Source organism: Eucyclogobius newberryi, unplaced genomic scaffold (assembly GCF_026437365.1).
Source record: "Eucyclogobius newberryi isolate DKJ021-1_F unplaced genomic scaffold, fEucNew1.0.hap1 SCAF_15, whole genome shotgun sequence".
Taxonomy (NCBI): Eukaryota; Metazoa; Chordata; class Actinopteri; order Gobiiformes; family Gobiidae; genus Eucyclogobius; species Eucyclogobius newberryi.
The window spans coordinates 26795568-26820373 of record NW_027315779.1 but is presented as its reverse complement, the minus strand read 5'-3'; the positions used below and the strand labels follow the sequence as shown (position 1 = coordinate 26820373).

Here is a 24806-nt window from a genome sequence, read left to right as displayed (position 1 = left end):
AATTTTGCCTGTAAGAAAAAATGGTCCGCGGAGCTTTGTACTCCGCTCTTGCCATTTTCATTAGATGGCGCTAACAGTACTTTTTTTTATTTAGGATTGGTGGTGTATTTGAGCTTCACAAAAAACGAAACAGATGCAAACACATTAGACATCGCCACAGCTGTGCATCACCAGTGCAAATTAACAAAATTCTCAGTCAATTTGCGGCTTTGCCGCACAGACACTATAGCACGTCCATAAACTTTTGATAATTTTGGATGCCACACTCCTCAAGATTTTCACAAAATTTTAGGCTTGATCAGGATATTGCCCAAGGAGCACTGTTCCCTCTAAGCTGCACGCATGCGCAATTGCGCACTGCTCCAAAGGTCACAGAAAATCTTCACTGCACACAAAATAAAAATCCAACCTGAACCCGGATTTTTCCGGTGGGCTTATAGGTAAATGGGCCGCTGTGGGCCGAGCTGTAGAGGAGGCGAGCAGCACCGCTGGCCCCCGTTGGCCCCTGTCAGCCCCTGTCTTAGCTGTGACTAGAGACCTGTGGCGGACAGGATTTCCCGTGGGTCAAATGCTGCAGGATTAGGTAAGTAAGTAAGTAAGTAAGTATTTTATTTGTATAGCACCTTTCACAGACAGAAGTCACAAAGTGCTTCACAAAACACAGAATAAAACAATCAAAACACAAAAAAATTACAGTGAGCAATACATATGCAACAATAAGCAGTAAAATCAGTCCCTAAAACAAATGCAATTAAAAGGCTTGACTAAATAAAAAGGTTTTAAGCTGACCCTTAAAAGCAATAACTGAGTCCAGTGACCGTAGGGAGAACGGAAGATCGTTCCAGAGTCTGGGGGCAACAGCCTGGAAGGATCGGTCTCCTCTGGTCCGAAAACGGGTGCGAGGAACCAAAAACTTTCTGATCCAAGGACCTTAGTGAGCGAGAGGGAGCGTACGGATTAATCAGATCGCTGATGTACGTTGAGACCTGACCATTTAAAGCTCTAAAAGTCAGAACAAGAATTTTAAACTGTATCCGGTACGGACGAGCTAAGGGACTTTTTACGTTTCCGGGCACGTGCAGCCAGAAAAGGCTGCTCCTCCACGCCGTCCAGAACGTCTTCGACCACCGATCCACTCTCCTCCGCCATCTCCCGTCTCTCCAGACCGGAGACTACTATAGAAGTGTTACATTACCGCCAGACTTTATTCTTCAGACTTCATTCTTCAGACTTTATTCTTCAGTCTTTATTCACATACACAAAAGAAACGTGCATAACAACCGTAACCATGATGTCAGGATCCAGTGTCATCAAAGCCAAGATTCTAGATTGTCACTTTAGATATGCGCCTCAACATTAAGTCCTCTCATTCACTACTGGTTTGCGTGTTCCACCAAAGAAGAAGTTTGAATCTTTTCTCCCAACCATCATTGGACACAACATCATCATCACCTGTCGTGAAAAGTCAGCTTCAATTGTCTTTTCTGCTTTTGAGCTTTTGTGAATCAAGGACCTTCACTGACCAATCAGGGTAAGGAACTTTTCTTTGGACACTGACTAGGTTTATTGTGTATATTTCCAACCAAAATGACCTTTCTGGTCATATCTAAACAAAATGACCTTTCTGGTCATATCATAAAGTTAGTGCTTTGGGTATGGCTCAGTGGCAGAGTATTTGACTAGTAATCAGGATGTCTGGGAACTCAGATATTTATCCTACTCTGGGTAAGCCCTCTTCCCTCCGGGCGGGCCCTCCTAATAAAGGGAGTATTTGGTTTCACGGAAGGTCAAGGTCATCTTGAGTCGAAGGCTGGTGCCCAATCAGCTCAGAATTCTGGGCCAAAGTACTCTCCCTGTAGTGCCTTTCCGCAGGTGAGAGATTGTCAGAGCTGTGCACCGACACAAAGGTGCTGGCCAACAGTTCAGCTTTGTCAACGTCGCTGACTGCTTCAACACCATTCTGTATTAGGACCGGGGTCCCGTGACGGCGCTCAACCCCATGCATCCGCTTAATCATCCCCCAAACATCCCCGAGATGCGTTTCTCTCCCAATTTTGGAACAATACCGCCTCCAGCAGGCACTCTTGGCCGTTCTTACAGTTTTCCGCACAACAGCGCGGGCCCTCTTGTAGTCAATGAGGGCACCCTCAGTGTGGGTAACCCTTAGCCGGCGAAACGCCGCATTTCTCGCCCTAACAGCATAACCACATGCTTCATTCCACCACGGCACCCGCTTCCTATGTCCACCACCACCACTCTTAGGAATCGTGCCTACCGCTGACTGCGTGATGAGCGAGACAATTGCACTATTGAGATCATCCACCTGAGTCAATCCTCCTTCCTGCAGAACCCTAGAACCATCATCAGCTTTCCTCAGGAAAGCCCCCCAGTCCGCCCTTGCCAACTGCCACCTCTGGATCCTCGTCCCCCTGACCACACAGCTCCCAAAGTCAACCTCGGTGCGGACTAGATAGTGATCGCTACCAAAAGAAAGATTACCAAGAACCTCCCAACTACAAACACCAGCTAACTCCTTGGACACAAGCGTAAGATCTATTGCACTTTCCGTACCGGTCCCCATATCATAGCGGGTCCCACTCCCATCATTCAGACAAACCAACTCCCTTTGATTGATAAAACCCTCTACCACCTGCCCATACCTATCGGTACCACTACCGCCCCACAAAGCGCTATGCGCATTAAAATCTCCACACCACATGGCCTTTCCCCGAACATCCTTACCGATACTATGTAAGGACTCTAACGTTAACTCACCACACGGATTATAAAGGTTAACCACAGTAACAGCTTCACCACCCAGCCAGACCCTCACCGCCAGAGCCTCCGGCGCTTTACTCACACTGACAACAACGTAATTTAGGTCATCTCGGACAAACACAGCCACACTTCCGCCTCTACCCTGCTCCCTATCATTCCTAACACACATATACCCTTGTATCCCAAAAACCCACCTAGGTTGTAACCAAGTCTCCTGCACGCACATAACGTGAGGCTTGTTCAACAAGGTAGAGACAAAATGCTTAAATTCCTGGCCATTAGCACGAAGACTACGAGCATTCCATTGCAAGACAACCACCGCCATTATGAGCCCCCGGAACCTGACGCCCCCCCACTCCCACTGCCAGAATGGGGCAGGGTGCCTTCCCGCAGCGCATCCTCTATCTCCGTCCACTCGGGACCCCCAGCTCCAAAGTACTTCCCTGCAGCCTTAGCGATGATCCTAGTCTTTTCGGATCTCTTCTTGGTTTGACCAGTACAGTTAATCACTTCCAGCATAAAGAGGAAGAAATCTTTCCTCTTCACAACCAGTACATCCTCTGCACCCACAGGGCCTCTGCCCATGGAAGCCACACTCACAGGGATCCCAGTGGGGACCTCCCCCTGGCCGCGGGCAACGCTGCCCCCTCCCCTGTCGCCTAGGTCACCAGCAGCACTGGGAGCCCGCACTGCATCCACCTTCACCTGACTACCAGACACCTTCTTGACCGCATCCGCGTAGGATATGCCTTGAGAGGCTCTAACTTTTTGCACCTCAGCAGCCCTCTTGCTGAACACGCATCCCCCGTAGGCAGAGCTATGCTCTCCCCCACAGTTACAGCGCTTGAGTTTTGCTCCTTCGTCACACTTCCCATACTCGTGGTCTCCTGCACATTTACCACACCTCTGCTTCCCTCTACAGACCGCGGCAATATGCCCAAAGTGCTGGCACTTGAAGCAACGCAGGGGCGGCGGAACATATGGGCGTACGCCATAGCTTATGTACCCAACGCACACCACACGAGGCAGGATCTCACCTTCAAATCTAATCATTATCGACAGGCTGTCACACCTTACCCCATCCCGGGTCACCTTCAACCGCCTAGCATCCACCACCTTAGCTCCAGTCAAATTCTCCTTTATGTCATCCACAGATGTCGTCGTAGGGACGCCTACGATAACTCCCCTGACCGTGCCTCTTACAGCATCAGACACAAGAATGTCCTTCCCACCCAGACACTTAGCTTCAATCGCCTTCCTTTGCTGAGCCACGTCCTTGCACACGACAGCAGCGAGCCATCCCTAAGGACACTCGCATGCTTGACCACTCCCACAGCTACAGTCAGGCTCCTTGTCAACGCCATCGGATCCCACCCCTTAAAGGACGCATTATCCTGCGCGAGCTTTATGAACACCTTACACTCTGAACTCACATCCCCGATATCTGCAACCCCCCCGCCCTGCTCCTCACTGAGTGAGCCCTCCATAGACGAGCAAGAAGACGCCCTACGCTGCACAGGATCAGTGGCTCCAGGGGAATCCTCCCTGCTGTTCATATCGTCACCGACCAGGTCACGCCTCCTCTTCCTCTTCCTCGTCATACGGACCGAGGCGTTCCTCTATGTTGCCGTAATATCCAAACAACGCTCAATAATCCACCGTCAGCGTGTATCTTCTGTTGTTTTTCTGCATATGATATACCTTGAGTCCATGAGAGATTAGTTTGTTTGAGCTAAGGAGAGCACTTTCTAAGGCGAAACAGACAGCCCCGGGTAAAGATGAGGTGTGCTATGACACGCTCTCTCATTTGACTGATGACACGCTTGGGCTAGTCCTGGGTCTTTTCAACCGTGTTTGGGATTCAGGTTGTGTTCCATCTGCGTGGAAGCAGTCTACGGTGGTGCCGGTTCTGAAGCCGGGTAGGCCAGTGTCTGACCCTTCAAGTTATAGGCCGATTGCCTTGACGTCGCAGCTCGGGAAAACGATGGAGCGCATGGTTACCGAGCGGTTGGATTACTTCTTGGAGAGTCAGGGGTTGCTTCCCGCGCACCAGAGTGGTTTCCGTAGCGGCAGGAACACCATGGATTCCGTGTTGTGTTTGGAATCTGATATCCAGCTGGCCAGGGCTCAGAAAGAAAAGGTTATTGCGGTGCTCTTTGATGTGGAGAAGGCGTACGATATGGTTTGGAAGGATGGGCTCCCCATTAAGCTGCGGAAGTGTGGTGTGAAGGGTAAACTGTTTAACTGGGTCCGGAGCTTTCTGTCTGGCCGGCGTATTCAAACCAGAGTGGGCGCTGCTTACTCTGGGGTCTATGAGGTAGAGAATGGGATCCCGCAGGGGAGTGTGTGCAGCCCTATCTTGTTCAATGTTATGATTAAGGACATCTTTGACGACGTGGATGGGTCTGTTGGGAGGAGCCTTTATGCTGATGATGGCGCTCTATGGGTGAGAGGGAGGAATCTCCGGTTTTACGAGGCGAAACTGCAAAGGGCAATACAGCAGGTGGAGCAGTGGACCCTGAAGTGGGGGTTTAAACTGTCCGTACGGAAGTCTCAAGTGATCTGTTTCTTCAATGGGCATAGGGACGTCTCCCTTCGACTGCATGGGCAGGTGCTCGAACAGGTCAGGGAGGTGAGGTTCTTGGGGGTCACCTTTGACGAGAGGCTTGGTTGGCGTCAGCACATTGATGAGGTCAGTGGTAAATGCAAAAGGGTGAATAACTTGCTTCGTTGTCTATCCGGCCAGGACTGGGGGGCCAGCAGAAGGTCGCTCCTGGGTATTTATCGGGCCGTCATGAGGGCGGCTATTGATTATGGCTGTATAGCCTACATGTCTGCGGCTGAGACTAACTTAAAGAAGCTTGATGTGGAGCAAGCCCAGGCCTTGCGCATCTGCTGTAGGGCTTTTAGGACCTCCCCTGTCTCGGCGCTGCAGGTTGAGTTGGGGGAATTGCCGTTACGGCTCCGAAGGCTAGAACTTCTGTTGGCTTACTGGGTGAATGTGCAAGGTCATACGAGCTCTCACCCGGTGAGGGACTTTCTCAGGGTTGATGGGGGGCAGAATGAGGCTGGCAGTATGGTTTTTAGCAAGGTAGGAAATGCGAAGGCGCGGCTTGCGGGGGTTGGTGATCTGCGTGTGAGCCCGTCGGTGGCTTTGTCTGCTATAGCTCCGTGGAAGTTTGTCCCGGCTCCTGTTGATGTTAGCTTGCATGGCAAGCTTAGAGGAGTTGCTGGGAGGGCACCGCAGTTTGCCGTTCAAGCGCTCATCGATAAGCACTCAGGTGATGTGTTTATTTATACCGACGGGTCTAGGGATCCTGAGAGTGGGCGTACTGGCGCCGCTTATTTTGTGCCTGACCTGGAGCTGGCGGTCAAGAAGAGGTTGACAGATCGCCTTTCTGTTTTCACGTCGGAACTCATAGCGATACGGTTGGCATTGGAATGGGCGGAATCTGCTTTGCAGTGTTGCGGCATTGTGGTGGCCTCTGACAGCCTTTCTGCATTGCAAAGCATTAAATCTGGGAAATCGGATTGCAGACAGGATGTGTTGAATGGCATCTTCTGTCTGATGCTCTCCCTGTCCAGGACGGATGTGAGGTTTTCCTTCATTTGGGTCCCTGCGCATGTGGGGGTGGATGGTAACGAAATGGCTGATACACTGGCTAAACGTTCCCTTAGGCGGCCATCAATTGATGTGGCGGTTGAGTTAAGCAAATCTGAAATCAAGCCCGTTATCAAGAGTCATGTGGTCGGCCTTTGGCAGGAATTTTGGAGCCACTGTGTTACTGGACGGCATCTCTATCACATACAGAGTAGTGTGGGTCCTTGCGGGTCTATGGACAGGAACGCGTGGGAGGAAAGGGCCTTCGCCCGCATGAGGATTGGCCATACTGGACTCAATTGGTCACTGAGTAGGATAGGCAAACATCACTGTCACTGTCGGGTGCCAGAGACTGTCGAGCATGTGCTGATTTGCTGTGAGGCTTATGATAGAGAAAGGGCCGGGTTGGCCTTGTGGTTTCGGAATAATGTGCGGGAGTTCAATCTGCGGAACGTTCTGGCGATCCAGTCACAGGGTTTGTGTCAGGCTGCGGTTGCTTACTTATGTAGCACAGGGCTGGGTAAACGTTTATAGAGGTGGGGGGTGTTGGAGACTGAGCCAAGGATGAGGAGCAAGAGGATGTTCTAACGCGCTTTGACTTCATGGGCCTAGAAACGACAGTGATGGAAGAAGGACTTCTAAAGCATAAAACGACAAAGACGTCCCATGACCTCATGGGCTTTGTAAAACAACAAAGACATCCCATGACCTCATGGGCTTTGTACTTCCAAAGCAATGGAAAAAGATTTTTTAAGGACTACGACAAAGTGAGGGGAGGAGGAACTTCTATAGGATACAATGTTGTTGTTGTTGTTGTTATGGCGGTTGGCATCCAATTGTTGCATTACCGCCAGACTTTATTCCTCAGACTTTTCGTAGTCCTCAGACTGTCGTAGTCTGTAAAAGTACTCCTTCCATTGCTTTGGTGTTACAAAGCCCATGAGGTCATGATATGTCTTTGTGACTAGAATAGTTGTTGTTGTTGTTTCAGAGACCAACCGGCTTTATTCCAGGGAGACTCTTCTTCATCTTCCTCTCCTTCTTTGACGTTCGGTGCTTCCACCGTACAGCTTTATTCTTTAGGCTTCATTCTATAGGCTTTAATATTTCCACTGATGTCGCTGCTTGGTAGCCGTGCGTCCACGAGACTGGACGAGGACAGGAGACCACCCCCACCCCCATCTCGTCACTCTGATCACTCTGACTCCCCAAAAGCAGACCCCCATCACTCCGACTCCCATTTAGCGCCTTTAGCCTGTTTTCTATATCTGCCCAATCAAGCTCCTTTGTTCCAAGGAATCTCCCTGCAGCTTTAGCAATGATCCTGATCCTTTCAGTTCTGCTTTGAGTCTGAGCAGCACAGTTTACAACATCCACCATAAAGAGTACAAAATCCTCTCTATCCACAACCAGGGTAATTCTGGAACCTGCACACTTGGGACCTCCACTCTTGAAACCTTCACACTTCTTGGGAGCCACGCTGGCCTTTCTCATTTCGCCCTGGCTGGGAGCAGCGCTGGCTCCTCTCTCTGTATTTACTCTAAACTCGTTACTTGAAACTTTCTTGACTGCATCTGCACAGGATATACCTTGAGAGACCTTTATTTTATGCACCTCAGCAGCTCTTTTGCTAAACTTGCATCCCCCGTAGGCAGAGCTATGTTCTTCCCCACAGTTACAGCACTTCAGTTTTGCTCCCACGTCACACCTCCCATACTCGTGATCTCCTGCACATTTACCACATCTTTGCCTCCGTCTACAGACCGCTGCAATATGCCCAAAGCGCTGGCACTTAAAGCAACGCAGGGGCGGTGGAACATATGGCCTAACGTCATGGCACATGAACCCAATGAACACCTTACTAGGCAGGCACCTCCCTTCAAGTGTTACCATTACCGACAAGCTGTCACATCTTACCCCAGACCGGGTCACCTTCAACCGCCTAGCGTCCACCACCGTAGCTCCAGTCAAATTCTCCTTAACTTCATCCACAGACGTCGCCGTAGGGACGCCTACGATAACTCCTCTGACCATGTTTCTTTCAGCATCAGACACAAGAATGTCCTTTCCACCCAGACGTTTAGTTCCAATCGCCTTCCGTTGCTGAGCCGCGTCCTTGCACACGACCAGCAGCGAGCCATCTCTAAGGACACTCGCACTCTTGATCACTCCCACAGCTACAGTTAGGCTCTTTGACAATGCCACTGAATTCCACTCCTTAAAGGATGCACTATCCTGTGCAAGCTTTATGATCACCTTACAGTCTCTGCTCTCACTCCGGATATCAATAGCTTCAGCCTCATCCTGCTGCTCATTCCCAGAACCCTCGGACGAGCTAAGGGACTTTTTACGTTTCCGGGCACGTGCAGCCAGAAAAGGCTGCTCCTCCACGCCGTCCAGAACGTCTTCGACCACCGATCCACTCTCCTCCGGCATCTCCCGTCTCTCCAGACCGGAGACTAGCTCTTCTTCTTCTTCTTCTTCTTCTTTGGTGTTTGGTGTTACAAAGCCCATGAGGTCATCCGACCGGTCTGTGTGGTCACTGTCGGGTGCCAGAGACTCCAATGACAAAGGCATCTCATGACCTCTTGGGCTTTGTCAAAGCACTGGAAGTCAAAGCACTGGAAGAACAACTTTTAGGACTACGACAAAGTCTGGGGAATAAAGTCTGGCGGTAATGCGACACTCGGCTGTCGACTGCCATAAAACAATAACAACAGCAACAACAGTCTAAGGAATAAAGTCTGGCGGTAATGCAACACTCGGATGCCAACCGCCATAAAACAACAACAACAACAACAACTTGAAAATAGTCTCTTTGCTTACTGACAGCCTCGTAAACTGACTTTCTCTTCACTGTATACCTGATTAGCATCAGAATACCCTGAAACTTAAACCCCCATATCTGTTTGGGTAAACAAAAAGGGTATTTTCAAGCAAAACCAAATACTCCCTTGCATAGCAACCGTAACCGTGATGTCAAGATTCAGTGTCATCAAAGCCAAGGTTCCAGAACATCGCTTTACATACACGCTTTAGATAGAAGTCCTCTCATTCAAGAGTTTGTTGCAAATTGGAACCAATCGCCATAAAACACCCAAGAAGAAGAAAACCTTAAATTGTCTTTTCTGCTTTTGTGAAAAGCGGAGTCTGTCTCGCAAATCAAGGATCTTTAATCAAATCAAATCAATTCATTTTACTTTATTTTACTTTACTGACCAATCAGGGTAAGAAACTATTTTCTTTGGACACTGACTAGCTTTATTGATCTTTCTGGTCATATCAGGTTTTAATATGACAGATTTTTTCCCCCGTAGGCTTCATTAGGAAAGGACAGTGGGAGGGAGAGTTAGTGTTTTGGGTATTGCTCAGTTGCAGAGCATTTGACAAATAATCAGGATTTCCCTGCTTTGATTGAAAAAAAATTCAAATACGTTTTTAGCAAAAAAATATATAGCCATAGCCACGGCAACCAAATTACTGGGGTAAGATTTTCAATACGAAAATATGCAACATGCACCCACTGAGCGCCGGCCAATAGTGACCAATACATGCGTTCGCACATCCGGGAACTTGTGCAGTGGCAAGAAGACCAATCCAGGAAATATGAGGCCAAAATGCCAAAAAACCTGCGTTCTGTTAGGACATTACTCTGTTGACTGACCAAGAAATTATAGCTTTGTCGTGTACCTTAGTTTGCCGTTATCGTCTAAAGAATCAAAGTATTCGTAGTTCATTATGCCGTAGAAAAGGATGCAGTCGTGTTGGTTTTTATATATCGCGTGCCCCTTTGAAAATGGCCGCTATGGGGAAGTCCTGGCTGTATGACGTCACCGCAAACACATGTATGCGGCGCCATCTTGTGTTGCTCTTCCAGTTAATATAGTTCCATGATTTTTGCAGCATGGAGAACATTACGGAGCTGACGCTGATTCTGAAGCGGCTCGCGATGGAGGACGAGTTCCCTGATCTGTCCAAGCACAACAACTACATGGCCAAAGTGCTCACCAAGGAGATGTACGCGAGCCTGAGGGAGCGCGTGACCTCCAGCGGCGTCACCATCGACCAAGTGATTCAGACCGGGGTGGACAATCCTGGTAAGACAAAGGGATAATTAAACACAACCAAACAGAGATGCAGATAGACTATTATGGTTGTCCTGCAAAGCCATTTAGGCTCACGCCCCTCGTTATTTAGACTCTCACTTTTTCACCATTGCCACATTATTTAATATAAAATGGTGAGATTTACAAAGAAAACCACATCAAATAAATAATAAAATATCGTATTTTCCGGACAATAAGTCACACGCACCTTTTTTCAGAGTTTTGGCCGGGCTGCGACTTACATTTATAGTTGTATACTTATATGTGATATTATTTGTTATTTTCACACTTGCAAACACATTTCTTACTCAAGTGCAACTTATATATATTTTTTTCTTCATTATGCATTTTTTGGCTGGTGCGACTTATAGTCCAGAAATTGCGGTACTTTTGCTGTCCAGTCGTACTGGGAGGTAAAATTATGTCCTCTGTCCAAACGAGAATAAATATTAGAAGTCATACATTATAACAGTCTAAGTCTAATCTATCGCATGTCTGTCTCACATTGACCAACTTGTCTCACTTTTGCTACAATTTGGTCATCCTTATAAGAACAAGAGTCTTGTCTGGTCCGGCATAAACACATTTGAGACAGTTTTCTTATTATTCTCAAAAGTCCAAAAGGAAAAAAGTGGTCAAACTTTTAAATGTTATTGCTGAGGTCAAGCCCTAACCCTGAATGTGTGCGAGTGCAGGTCACCCCTTCATCATGACTGTGGGCTGTGTGGCTGGAGATGAAGAGACCTACGAGGTGTTCAAGGAGCTGCTGGACCCAGTGATCGAGGACCGTCATGGAGGATACAAACCCTCAGACAAGCACAAGACCGACCTCAACGCAGAAAACCTAAAGGTAATGATCAGACTGCAAGCGAAGAAGTATTCCTATGTACCATCCACCAAAAACATGAAAACCTGTAATATGCATGAAACTGGGACAAACTATGACATGACCTTTGACACAAGGAGCTCAGCAACTTGTCCTTTCTGACCTTTTTGAGTCTCAGTCTTGAGTTGAATCACACACTCAGTCCTGTTTTGTGCCTCAGGGCGGAGACGACCTGGACCCCGCCTACGTCCTCAGCTCCAGAGTCCGAACGGGCCGCAGCGTGCGCGGATTCGCTCTGCCGCCTCACTGCAGCCGCGGGGAGAGGCGCGCTATCGAGTCCCTTTCCATTGAAGGTCAGTCAGATTTACTGAAAATTGAGAACAGGCTGGAGCGCCCTCTGGTGACCACAGAATCAAACATCTAATTTATAGATTCAGAGGAATTTGTGATGGATGGATTAGATGCTTCAGTCAGTGTCACTTCTTAGTTTTTGAGTTCTGTGTTAAAGTGTTTCTCGCCCACAGTCCTGGACTCTCTGAGCGATGACCTGAAGGGCAAATACTACGCTCTGAAGAACATGACTGAGGAGCAGCAGCAGCAACTCATTGACGACCACTTCCTGTTTGATAAACCGGTGTCTCCTCTGCTCTTGTCAGCTGGCATGGGCCGTGACTGGCCCGATGCCCGCGGAATCTGGTAAGTGCAGCACAAGGATGGTCTGGACCAGTGTGAGATGTACGAGACGTCATTTTTACTGAGCGTTTGTCCAAAGGCACAATGACAACAAGACGTTCCTGGTTTGGGTGAACGAGGAGGATCATCTGAGGGTGATCTCTATGCAGAAAGGGGGAAAAATAAAAGAAGTGTTCAGCCGCTTCTGCACTGGGCTCACCAAGGTCAGTAACTGCTTAATATGCTTAGTTTGTAGTTTGCCTCTTGTTCTTTTCAGAGGAACATTTTAAACACAACCTGCTTGGCTACTTGGCTCCATTTGGATTAAACTTTAAACGTGATTGATTCTGATGTGTTCTGTCAGATCGAGGCCCTGTTCAAGCAGCGCGGCCACGACTTCATGTGGAACCAGCACCTGGGCTACATCCTGACTTGTCCCTCCAACCTGGGCACCGGGCTCAGGGCCGGAGTCCACGTTAAACTGCCCAACATGAGCAAGCATCCAGAGTTTGAGGAGGTGCTCAAGAGGCTGAAGCTGCAGAAGAGAGGAACCGGTGAGAACAATCTTTCTTTAGAAAACAATACAGTCATTATTAGTACACAGTAAAGAGGCAGAGAAGGCAAACAGATTTTCAATATAGGATATTGAGAAATATTGAAAAATACTGCAGATGTTCCTGAGTCCAACCCTGCAGATGTTCCTGAGTCCAACCCTATCTTCTGTCTCCATGAGCTGCAGATGTCCCTGAGTCTAACCCTATCTTCTGTCTCCACTTTAGATGTTCCTGAGTCTAACCCTATCTTCTGTCTCCATGAGCTGCAGATGTTCCTGAATCTAACCCTATCTTCTGTCTCCATGAGCTGCAGATGTCCCTGAGTCAAACCCTATCTTCTGTCTCCATGAGCTGCAGATGTTCCTGAGTTTAACCCTATCTTCTGTCTCAGGTGGCGTGGACACGGCGGCTGTCGGTGGAGTCTTCGACATCTCTAATGCCGATCGTCTGGGTTTCTCTGAGGTTGAGCTGGTGCAGACGGTGGTGGATGGAATCAAGCTGCTCATCAAGATGGAGAAATGTCTGGAGAATGGACAGACCATCGATACCCTGATGCCCTCCCAGAAGTAATCCCCCCCCACCCCGCCGCCCTTTGGGAGGTAACTGATGGGACAGCATCAGTTACCTCCCAGAAGTAACTCCCCCCCGATCGATCATTGGCGGCCTAATACCCTATTCAGCCCCCCCCCCCAAAAAAATTGCAAATACATAGCGGCTCGTGCGGCTGAGGAAGCGAGGCACACGAACGTCCTTACCTGGAATTTTCCTCTTAAAGTGAACTCACTACCCAACAAACTGGATGAACTGGCGTTGATGATGAGACGAAACAGACTTTTCTTCATCTCCTGTTTTCTGCTTTACGGAGACGTGGCTCAGCGAATCCATCCCAGACTGGGCCGTACAGCTGGAGTGATTCCAGCTGCTCCGCTCTGACCGCCTGCGAGAGCTCTCCGGAGGGAAAAGGCGGAGGAGTTTGTTTCTACATCAACAACGCCTGGTCTTCAGATGTGACCGTGATCTCCAAACACTGCTCTCCTGATCTGGAATATCTTTTCATCAACTGCAAACCATTCTACTCTCCACGTGAGTTTGCGTCATTCATCCTGGCCACTGTTTACATTCCGAGGTTCTGAGTGTGGAGCGGACCTTCCCGGACACTTGTGTATTATCCTGGACGATTTTAACAAGGGGAATCTCAGCCACGAACTACCAAAGTACAGACAGCTTATTAAAGTCCCGACCAGAGAGCAGAACACGCTGGATCACTGCCACACAACAGTCAGTAACGCCTTCCGCGCCGTGGCCCAAGTCGCCCTGGGCTCGTCAGACCACGTCATGGTTCACCTGATCCCCACGTACAGAGGCTGAAGCTCTCCAAACCTGTAGCGAGGACGTCTAAGAGGTGGACCAATGAAGCAGTGGAGGCGCTACGTGTCTGTTTGGACATTACAGACGGGAGGTTTTCAGAGCTGCCACAGACAGTTTGGATGAGTACACGGACACTGAGATGTCATACATTCAATTCAGTGAGGACATTATACCAACACCAAAGTCACTTTTCACTTCATGATTTATGACGTTTAAAATGCAAGCGTCTAAGAGAAAAAACTAGGTATTTACCATGTATACGGAGATTATGCAATAACTTTTTTCTCGTTTGATTATACCACCTATCCAGAAATGTGGATTATTAAGATTTACTGTGGTTTGGTTTGTCCTTAAAGCGAGTATTTACGTTTTCAATGTGCGCTGGTTTATGTAAGTGTCAGTGACGTGTGTGTACAAAGAACTGCACCAATAAAGAGGATATAATTCAAATTGAATGTTAATGTATGTATATCAAACTTACAATGTATGGTCAAACTTAAAAGTAATATACATCAGAACAGTGGTCGCCAAACTTTTTGCCTCTGAGGTAAGGCGAGGCAAGTTTATTTGTAGAGCATCAGACAATTCAAAGTGCTTCACACAACAGGAAAAAAACAGGTACTTTCACTAGAACAAATCAAGTGTGAACTCATTCCGATAAAACGTATAGCTTATTTTTGCCGGAACAATCTCAACATCAATTTATATTATGTTTTCAATATAAAAAGAAATTTATATTGAAAATATCTCAATAAATAATACAAACTAATATGTTTTTACTACAGTGCATTTATAAAAAGCTTTTCCACCGTTAAGGCACTCAAAGGACATGGTTCAACATTCAAGTTATTTGCTTACAGGCAAAGGCACAACAGGGAAGTTGAACAGTTCATTTCATGTGGATAGGCTCAATTAGATGTCAACCACAAACTAGGTCCAAATATATGCTTTTTCCTTTTTTCTCTCGATCTTTACAGGAACATTCTCTCACAAGTTTTCATGCAAATTTTAATTAACTAGCTCCTCAACCTCCTGTCATGATACTTTTAGTCCATTTATCTCCTTTGTGACGTTTATGACTTTCTAGATTAGAACGAGGCAAAGCATCCATTACAGACAGAACAGCAGTAAGGCTCCTCTCCTGTGCGTGTTCTCATGTGCATTTACGTTAATCTCAGGTTTGTATGTATTCCTTATGGTCCTTTGGCGTTCCCTTATGGCATTTGAGAGCAGAGAAATAAATGGTCTTTCTTACAAATTGAGTAGCTTTAAGGTTTCTCTAATATGTTTTTTTGCATGAGCTTTGAGAGCACTGGACTGAATAAACGTTTTATCACAAATTGAACAGCTGTAGGGCCTCTCTCCTGAATGTGTTCTCATGTGATATTGGAAACCAGAATAATAAGCATAATCTTTCTTACATATTGTACAGCTGAAAGGTCTCTCTCCTGAATGTGTTCTCTCATGATATTTAAGACCTGTATAATGACTGAAATCTTTCTTGCAGATTAAACAGGTGAAAGGTTTCTCACCAGTGTGTGTTCTCATATGATACATGAGAGAAGAGGACTGAGTAAAATATTTCTTACATATTGAACAGCTGAAAGGTTTATCACCTGTGTGTATTCGCTTATGTTTTGCAAGACCAGTAGGCCTAGTAAATGTTTTATTACAGATTGAACAGCGGAATGGTTTCTCAAGTGTGTGAAATCTAATGTGCCTTTTTAAATCCTCTATAGACACAAACGCCATCGAACAAATAGAGCACTTGCATTTCATCTCAGCTCCTTCAGCTGTTCCTGACATGTCTCCATTGTTTACACTGGTCTCTGGTGCAGACTTATATTTGGGGGATAGAACTGATTTTTGTACAGCTGTGCTTGAGTCTCTGATCTGGATTTGGTTGTAGTGTTCTTCATCAGCCTCTGTCTTCTTCTGTGCAGCTGAACCTCTGAGTGAAGCTCTCCAGTCTTCATCATTGTCAGAGTCAGAAGAGTGCTCTGTGTCTCCATCAGTCTCTGAGTGGAAATGTGGCTCTGAGCTGATGTCCTCTTCCTGTGTTTGCTCTTCTTTGGGCTCAGTTTGTGTTTGTTGGTGCAGAGAGGATTCTTCTTTCTTCACAGAGACAGCACTGGACTCAGGGACAGAACTGAAAGAAATGAAAGACAACAGGATTGTCACAGTGACTAAAATAATAATGTTTAAAATGAAAGTTGAATTTACTTACACTTGCAGCTGTTCTTCCTCCTGTCTGACGCTCTGTTCTTCTGGCTCCTCTTTAGTCAGTAGAGTCTCTGGGTTTTCCTGTTTCAGATCAGGACCAGGAATCAGAGAGGGGAGCTGGACACCTGCAGGACACAATGAGGGAAGAAAAGTGTGAACTCTTAACACATACTTGTGCAGTAATTATTTGTGTAGCTGATATTGATGACCATGACCATTTTAATAGCTTGATGAAAAATACACCCCAAGGATGTTGATCAGGTCTTGCAACATCCAAAACCCTCACCCAGGCGATCCAGCTGGGGTGGATCAGGCCCCGACTTGCGTCCCAGCAGAATTTGTTTATGGATTGCCCCTTTTTATCCAAAGCCACCTTGTGGCTAACTTTTTTTAGGTAGGGGGCTAACTTTGAAGATCTATTTCTCAGCCTGAAGAGCAAATATTCCACTAAATCCTGTCCAGCTGAGGAAGATTTACATGTTGTGCAGGAGCTCCGTGCTCTCAGGGGACTTTTTATGCAACTTAGGTGCAGCTTTAAGTGTTGTTAAAAGCTGCAATGTCATGTACAAATAAAGCCATTCAACTGCAGGGGCCATGAAAATGTATATTTTCAAACTTCTATAAAGCTTAATTAATAAAGGTAATTTGATTGAGTCTGAGGCAGCAAAACTAATTACCGTAATCTTCATGGTAGAGAGCGCTCCTGAATAAAAGCCGTACCAACGAAATTTACAAAGAAAAAATTACAAAGCAGAATTGAATCCGATTTTAACGAATGACACACATGGGGCAATCTGTGGTTGCCAAGTCTGCATTAAGCACACACACTTTGCAATACTGGGGTAAATACTCCCCTCAGGCAGGAGGCTACGGTCTATCTGGACCAGAACCTTCCGCTACAACAACAGTTCCTTTCCCTCGATCTATTCAAACCAATATTTATTCAATGCATTGTTCACTTTTTGCACTATTTCTGTAAATGTACACTGTACATGTGTACATACTCAGACCAAGTCTTTTTTTCATCTTATTAGTACATTTATTTTTTGCATGCCTTAATTGATATATTTTACTAGAATTATTATTATTCATTGCTGTATTAACACCAAAGCAAGTTCCAAGTTTGTGAATTGTGTTCACTGACAATAGCGGAAAAAAAAATTCTGATTCTGATTCCAACCCACAATCAGTCAAACTCCAGCTACTGCCATGGGCAAGACCAACGAGTTGTCTAAAGACTCTCGAGACAAAACTGTAGACCTCTATATAGTGGCCAGCGGCCCTGTGCCAACAGCTACTAGGCTAACAGAGTGAGAGGTGTTTGGACGCGTGGATCAAGAGCCCAAACCAGGGTTAAACACTGTATGCCTCCACACTGTAGCCCTGAGGTCAGGAGAATTAGGCCTTAAATAGGCACACCTGCCCACACCCCGACAAGACCCAACAAGCTAGAGCGCCACACAGTGGCTGATGGCGCATGCTACATGTACAAGGCCTCAATATGGCTCTTACGTTCTTCAAGGCTGGAAAGGGCTACAGGGCAATTGGCAAGCAGCTCGGTGAAAAAAAGATCCACGTTGGAGCAATTGTTATAAAATGAAAGAGATAACAGTCAATCTCCTCAGACTGCAAGATCTCACCTCGTGGGGAATCAATGAGGATAAGAAAGGATTCAGCACATGTCCAGGTCTGTCTGAAGTTGGCCAATGACCATCTGGATCATCCAGAGGAGTCATGGGAGGAAGTCATGTGGTCAAATGAGACAAAAAACAAAACTTTATGGTATAAACTCCACTCGTTGTGTTTGGAGGACGAAGAAGGTTTAGTGCCATCCCAAGAACTGTTAGGCATGTGGGTGGAAACATCATGCTTTGGGGGGGCTTTGCTTCACAAGGGACAGGACGACTGCGCTGCACTTAGGAGAGCATGAATGGGGCTGTGTATTGCAAGATTTTGTGTAATAATCTCCTTCCCTCAGAGCATTGAAGCCAGGTTGTGGCTGGGTCTTCAACATGACAATGACCTGAAGCACACAGTCAGGATGACCAAGGAGTGGCTCCTTAAGAAGCATATCTAGGTTCTGGAGTGGTCTAACCTGTCTCCATAATATGGCTATGGTACAGAACACTTGTGTAGTGGAAAATGTCATGTAATTGCCCGATGAGAATGTTTCACAAGGTATTTCAACATGTTGAGTCTGGTGACCCCTGTCCTGTGCCCTGGCCAGTTGACACTTGTCTGGACAAACTCACAAAAGGATAATAAAAGATAATTGAAGCCGCGGCAACGGCGATGATGGCTCTCGCCACCTGCACGACCGCCTTCCTGTGCGACCGTGTTTTGATCACGATTGCCCCGATACTGCATTCTCTTATGGCCCGTTCAGACCGGTGCGGCAAAAGCGTCCAGTTTACATTCAAAGTCTATGTAAACGCGCGTTGAGCACCTCCTGCGTTTTGCGGCTTCCGCTTATTTGCGGCGAGGCGGGCGCGCTTTTGCGTTTTCCGCTCGAGACGCTTTGACGGGCGTATAAGCATCAATGCATCAAAACGGTTCGCCGCAAATAAGTTCAGAATTTTGAGCTTTTCTGCGGCGCGGCGGTGCAGCAGCCAATCAGAGATGACGCTCCAGTGATGTACGTACACATTTCATCTGAGAAGAACCGGCACCACAACAATGGCAGACTATATAATATATAATATATATATATTTATATATAAATATATAATATATATATATATATATATATATATACACATAATATATACATATATATATATAATATTTATAATATATATATACATAATATATACATATATATATATATATATATATAATATACATATAATATATATACATATATATACATATATATATATATATATACGTATATATATAATATATATATAATATATATACACATATATATATATTAATATATACATATATATATAATATATATACATATATATAATATATATATATATATAATATATATTAATATAAACATATATAATATAAACATATATATATATATAATATAAAATGTTATTTACTGTTCTATTTTTCCACAAAATAAATTTTATATTATAAATGTGTGTCCTGTTACATGCATCTTGTTCATATATATAATACTGGGGAGTTTGTGTGAAATTCAGTGGCTATTTAAAGATGTACTTATTTAATTTACCACAATTCAAGATCATAAACAAAAACAAACAAGGACAAGATGAGATAATCCTTTATTAGTCCACACAGAGGGGAAATTTCAGTGTTACAACGCACAAGTAGGTGCAGAAGTAAAGAGAACAGAACTTAAGAGAAGCTTCTCACTGTTTTATTCATTTAACTTTATCTCATTCTGTGTAAACAAGATGACATTTGGGCTCAATCTTGAGTGAGCATGTGGTCTTTGCTATAAATATGAAAATCCCTTTATCAAAAACACTTCTGTGTTGTGGACGTCCAGTCCTCCAGTCCTCTGTTGTGGACGTCCAGTCCTCTGTGTTGTGGACGTCCAGTCCTCTGTGTTGTGGACGTCCAAGTCCTCTGTGTTGTGGACGTCCAGTCCTCTGTGTTGTGGACGTCCAGTCCTCTGTGTTGTGGACGTCCAGTCCTCTGTGTTGTGGACGTCCAGTCCTCTGTGTTGTGGACGTCCAGTCCTCTGTGTTGTGGACGTCCAGTCCTCTGTTGTGGACGTCCAGTCCTCTGTGTTGTGGACGTCCAGTCCTCTGTTGTGGACGTCCAGTCCTCTGTTGTGGACGTCCAGTCCTCTGTTGTGGACCTGAAGCTGCTGGTGATTGTCCTGTAGAAACAACATATTAATGCTATGAAAACTATGTTTAATTTTTACTATCTATGTACTTTTCATTGGTTTTATACACAACCACAAGCAGATACACAGCACACACACAGCACACGCACAGCAAACGCACAGCACACACACAGCACACACACAGCACACACACAGCAGATACACAGCACACACACAGCACACACACAGCACACACACAGCACACACACAGCACACACACAGCGCAGATACACAGCACACACACAGCACACGCACAGCACACGCACAGCACACACACAGCACATACACAGCACACACACAGCACACACACAGCACATACACAGCACACACACAGCGCACACACAGCGCACACACACAGCACACGCACAGCACACACACAGCAGATACACAGCACACACACAGCACACACACAGCACACACACAGCAGATACACAGCACACGCACAGCACACGCACAGCACACGCACAGCACACGCACAGCACACGCACAGCACACGCACAGCACACGCACAGCACACAGCAGATACACAGCACACACACAGCAGATACACAGCACACACACAGCACACGCACAGCACACACACAGCACACACACAGCACACACACAGCACACACACAGCACACACACAGCACACACACAGCACACACACAGCACACACACAGCACACACACAGCACACGCACAGCACACACACAGCACACACACAGCAGATACACAGCAGATACACAGCACACACACAGCGCAGATACACAGCACACGCACAGCACACACACACAGCAGATACACAGCGCACACACACAGCACACGCACAGCACACGCACAGCACACGCACAGCACACGCACAGCACACGCACAGCACACGCACAGCACACGCACAGCACACACACAGCACACACACAGCACATACACAGCACATACACAGCACACACACAGCAGATACACAGCACACACACAGCACACACACAGCACACACACAGCAGATACACAGCACACACACAGCACACACACAGCACACGCACAGCACACGCACAGCACACACACAGCACACACACAGCACATACACAGCACATACACAGCACACACACAGCAGATACACAGCACACACACAGCACACACACAGCACACACACAGCAGATACACAGCACACACACAGCACACGCACAGCACACACACAGCACATACACAGCACATACACAGCACACACACAGCAGATACACAGCACACACACAGCACACACACAGCACACACACAGCACACACACAGCAGATACACAGCACACACACAGCACACACACAGCACACGCACAGCACATACACAGCACATACACTTTATTACTGCGCTCAGACATGAATATTTGTGTACTGACCTGATGGACAGATGGACAGGCGTCTGTAGTTGTTGTCCTGGTACATGTCCGCGCACCAATGCGGGAAACAAGTCATCAAACAGGACCCGGGACAAACGAAACTACAGCTGAGAGCGATGTTTATCCAGTCTTGAAGCAAATGATGGTATTGATTCAACTTGATCACTGGTGGATCCAGACACGCCGCCGAGCGTCTCTGTTTTTGGGCTTTGAAGAGCAAATACGCAAAAGGCACTGTCTCAACTTTGATCCGAAGCCAGACTGACAACACCTCCACTGCGCATGCGCACGCGGCAAACGCGCGTCTGCTCACTATATTTCGTCTCTGCTCCGCTGCGTCGAGAACGCGGCGTATTTGCGTTTTTCTTCATGCGTACTTGCGTCCAACTTCGCCATAACGCGCGAATAGGCGTTTGCGGTTTGAACGGGCCATTAGACTTTATTCTTCAGACTTTATTCTTTAAACCCCCTCCTCCCTCCAGTGAAATATGAGCTCCGTAGATCATTTCCAATAGGCGTGACTTGTCCTTGAAAAAACAGGAAATTAAGCCTTTTGAGGGCGTGTTACGCAGAGACCGTAAAGAATATCAACATTCTTTTGAATATTTATGAAATTTCAATGTCTTTAGTTGCAAAAAGTGTTGTTTTGAGCTCGATTGGACGAAAAACCTAGGACAAGTACGATTATGAAAAAAAAAAGTCATACGTGGCAGCGCCACTTTGATTCGACATCGCCAACTTCCTGTTTATCATAGAGCGATGCTGCCAGGTGTGTTTTACTCGTCGAAGGTCAGAGGTCAAAGGTAGCTCTATCACTGTTCCAAGTTTCATGTGCCGAGGCCAAAGATTAAGCGTTTCATGTTGGCACTGTTGCAACGGGCGTTCTCGCAACCTCCATTTTATTCTAGTTCTGGCCGAGCCGATCGCGTCTTTGTCCCATGTGGGACATTCATCAATGTTCAGGGGTCAAAAATGCCCGAGTTGTGGCAAAATGACCATGAATAAAAATAAGAACAAAGACTCGTCGCATTCCATGGAATGGCTCGAGCCAAAAATATAGCCAACCTGTTTGTAGCTCAGGCGCCTGTTTATGGCCCTGCATGGAGACGTCATGGTCAAAACCACCTGATAATCTGAGTTCCAAATATGCAACACATGCAGTACATTATTATGCGGGTTTTAACGGGTTTGGTGCATACGTGTTCTCTGCCTTTATAATGATGTACACGTCTTTGTTCTGGAGTTAGAACAGGGAATTTAATGTTTAATCATGTTTATTAAATAAAGTTTAATTATGCCTTATTTCTCTGTCACTGTTTACAGACATTTTTACAACACTTCCACAACATAAAACTTAATAAACTAGACTCACCGTGTCTGTTCAACACGACCCTCGGGCTCAGAGCTTTCAGAGCCGAGTCCAGCAGCTCCTGTTTCCTCTGGATCTCCTGTTTGGAGCGACGCAGTTCCTCCTCATTCTCCACTATCGTTCTTTCAAACAGCGCAATTATGTCTTCTGCAGCCGCGCTCAGCCGCTCATTCACCAGCTCCATCAGCGTCTGGTCTTTGGACATTTTTACTAAGATGTTTGTGAGTAGCACGAATGAGCGCCCCGAACCCGGAACTGAGCAGACCAATATTTTCTTCTTTGGATAGTGTTTGTTGGCGGTTAGCGCGAACTAGAGGCGCATTACCGCCACCGTGCGGTCTGGAGTGTGGGCGGAGGAGGATATATATATACATATATATATATATATATATACATATATACATACATATATATATATATATATATATATATATATATATATATATATATATATATATATATATATATATATATATATATATATATATATATATATATATATATATATATATATATATATATATATGAGGTAGTGTGGCATTGAGTGGCTTAAAATGGCATAGGAAGACTCAGAGGCCCAAATGAAGTGTCCAAAAAAGTGAATGTTTATTTACAGTGCCCAAATTATCCATTTCTCCAGCACTCATGCAACCTCCGACACCAAACAAAAGATCTGAGGCACCCACCTGCTTTCTATCACGAGGCCAATTAGGCCAATTGGGCCGCCCCCTCCACACATCTGGAACCACATTTAAACAGAGCAACACCACAGTCAAATGGCAAGTAAAGCAGCTACGGCCAAATACCTACAATGGTAAGTCCTGGGCAATAAACAGCCAGTGATCAGATACCCTGCAGGAATAATCAGGATTGACACATGACGTGCTCAGTGAATGTCTCTGAAGTAAATGAAGTGGCTGATATCACGCAATCCTACCAATGGTTAGAAAGAGTTGGTCTGAAGGACAGAGGTCCTGATCATGGCAGGACAGGAGCAGGCCCTGAACACCAGATCAATAGAGGCCAAGATCTACCACACCAGACAAGACCCAAGGTGTAGGCTGTGCAAAGAGGGCCCTGAGACAATCCTACACATAACTGCAGGGTGTAAGATGCTGGCAGGGACAGCAGACATGGAGCACCATAACCAGGAGCTGGCAGTGTACAGAAACATCTGTGCAGAGTACGGGCTGGAGACCCCAAAGACAAAGGGGGAAAACACCTCCAAAGGTGGAGAACGACCGAGCCAAGATCCTCTGGGACTTCCAGATACAGACAGACAGAATGGATATAATAGCCGAAGAACATACATATATACACATAAATATACTTATTTATTTATTTATTTATAACATGTATATATACCAGGTCTATATTTTACCTTTCCTAAATCCATTTTGGTGGCTTTTAGTCTCTTGATTTCTTTCCAGAAAATAACATTTAATCTTCATCTCATTGATATTTTTTTCCATCAATCTCCCTGCATTGTGAAGTCAGTGCTATGTTGGCACTATTATAGCCTCTTTCCACACATCCGGCAAGGTTTTCTCTATCCACACTTATTGTATAACATTAAAAGCAAAGATTATTTTTCTTTCTTTCCTTTCCTGAATGGCATTAGTACATTCCTCAGACCATCAAGAGACAATCTTTTGTTTTTCTTACTTTCACTCTTTTTGGTCTGCTTTGCTGCACTCACAATTGCACTGCACAGAGAAGAATTGAGATGATCAACATTAACATCTACATTTACCTTTTCACCAGTCTATGGCTGATTCTGTCCCGTTTGTCACATCAAATCTGGTTCCACTCCCGTCATTCAGACACACAAAACTCTTTAAATCCATTAGATCCCAGGCTGCTACTTCTTCTTGTGGGTTTATAGGCAGTGGCCAAACATTACCACCACCTTCTGGAAAGGAGTGTGAACCAGATTGTCCTACCCATTCCAAGGGCAGAAAACAATGCTACCAGTGGAGCTAATAAACAGTCAAATCACCAGATTTGAGGTTGTTGGCCTCGGGGTCTTGGGTAAAGGTTTAGAAAGTTTCAAGAAAGTTTAAACACTGAAATTCACTTCAGTGTCAGCGGAATAAGGGAAGCCACAACCTCACATTAGCCTTTATCGGA

At 46.0% G+C, this 24806-nt stretch overlaps 2 protein-coding genes across 3 annotated transcripts; one reads left to right on the top strand and one right to left on the bottom strand.

Annotated features, from left to right (window-relative positions):
• Positions 1 to 1509: 1509 nt before the first annotated feature.
• LOC140361203 (creatine kinase, testis isozyme-like) lies at positions 1510 to 13143 on the top strand. The gene is made up of 8 exons (XM_072446926.1): positions 1510 to 1531; positions 10283 to 10476; positions 11181 to 11335; positions 11532 to 11664; positions 11836 to 12007; positions 12084 to 12207; positions 12348 to 12537; positions 12929 to 13143. The coding sequence occupies exons 2-8, from the start codon at positions 10284 to 10286 to the stop codon at positions 13105 to 13107; spliced, it is 1146 nt and encodes a 381-aa protein (XP_072303027.1). The 5' UTR covers positions 1510 to 1531; position 10283; the 3' UTR covers positions 13108 to 13143.
• Positions 13144 to 14637: 1494 nt separating this feature from the next.
• LOC140361201 (uncharacterized) lies at positions 14638 to 22910 on the bottom strand. Of its 2 annotated transcripts, XM_072446923.1 has the most exons (3): positions 22680 to 22910; positions 16133 to 16253; positions 14638 to 16054 (listed from the first exon to the last, which is right to left on the bottom strand). In XM_072446923.1, the coding sequence occupies exons 1-3, from the start codon at positions 22879 to 22881 to the stop codon at positions 15157 to 15159; spliced, it is 1221 nt and encodes a 406-aa protein (XP_072303024.1). In that variant the 5' UTR covers positions 22882 to 22910; the 3' UTR covers positions 14638 to 15156. The 2 variants fall into 2 exon arrangements, with proteins under 2 accessions (XP_072303024.1, XP_072303025.1); XM_072446924.1 differs by lacking the exon at positions 16133 to 16253 and having other exon boundaries at positions 15898 to 16054.
• Between the last annotated feature and the right edge of the window lie 1896 nt (positions 22911 to 24806).

Excerpts from the sequence above, each read along its gene's own strand:
- LOC140361203 (XM_072446926.1), top strand. The coding sequence starts at position 10,284 with ATGGAGAACATTACGGAGCTGACGCTGATTCTGAAGCGGCTCGCGATG. Across the intron at positions 11,665-11,835 it reads CGAGTCCCTTTCCATTGAAG|TCCTGGACTCTCTGAGCGAT; the intron begins GTCAGTCAGATT and ends TCTCGCCCACAG. Across the intron at positions 12,538-12,928 it reads GCTGCAGAAGAGAGGAACCG|GTGGCGTGGACACGGCGGCT; the intron begins GTGAGAACAATC and ends CTTCTGTCTCAG.
- LOC140361201 (XM_072446923.1), bottom strand. The coding sequence starts at position 22,881 with ATGTCCAAAGACCAGACGCTGATGGAGCTGGTGAATGAGCGGCTGAGC. Across the intron at positions 16,254-22,679 it reads GGTCGTGTTGAACAGACACG|GTGTCCAGCTCCCCTCTCTG; the intron begins GTGAGTCTAGTT and ends TGTGTCCTGCAG. Across the intron at positions 16,055-16,132 it reads GAGGAAGAACAGCTGCAAGT|TTCTGTCCCTGAGTCCAGTG; the intron begins GTAAGTAAATTC and ends CATTTCTTTCAG.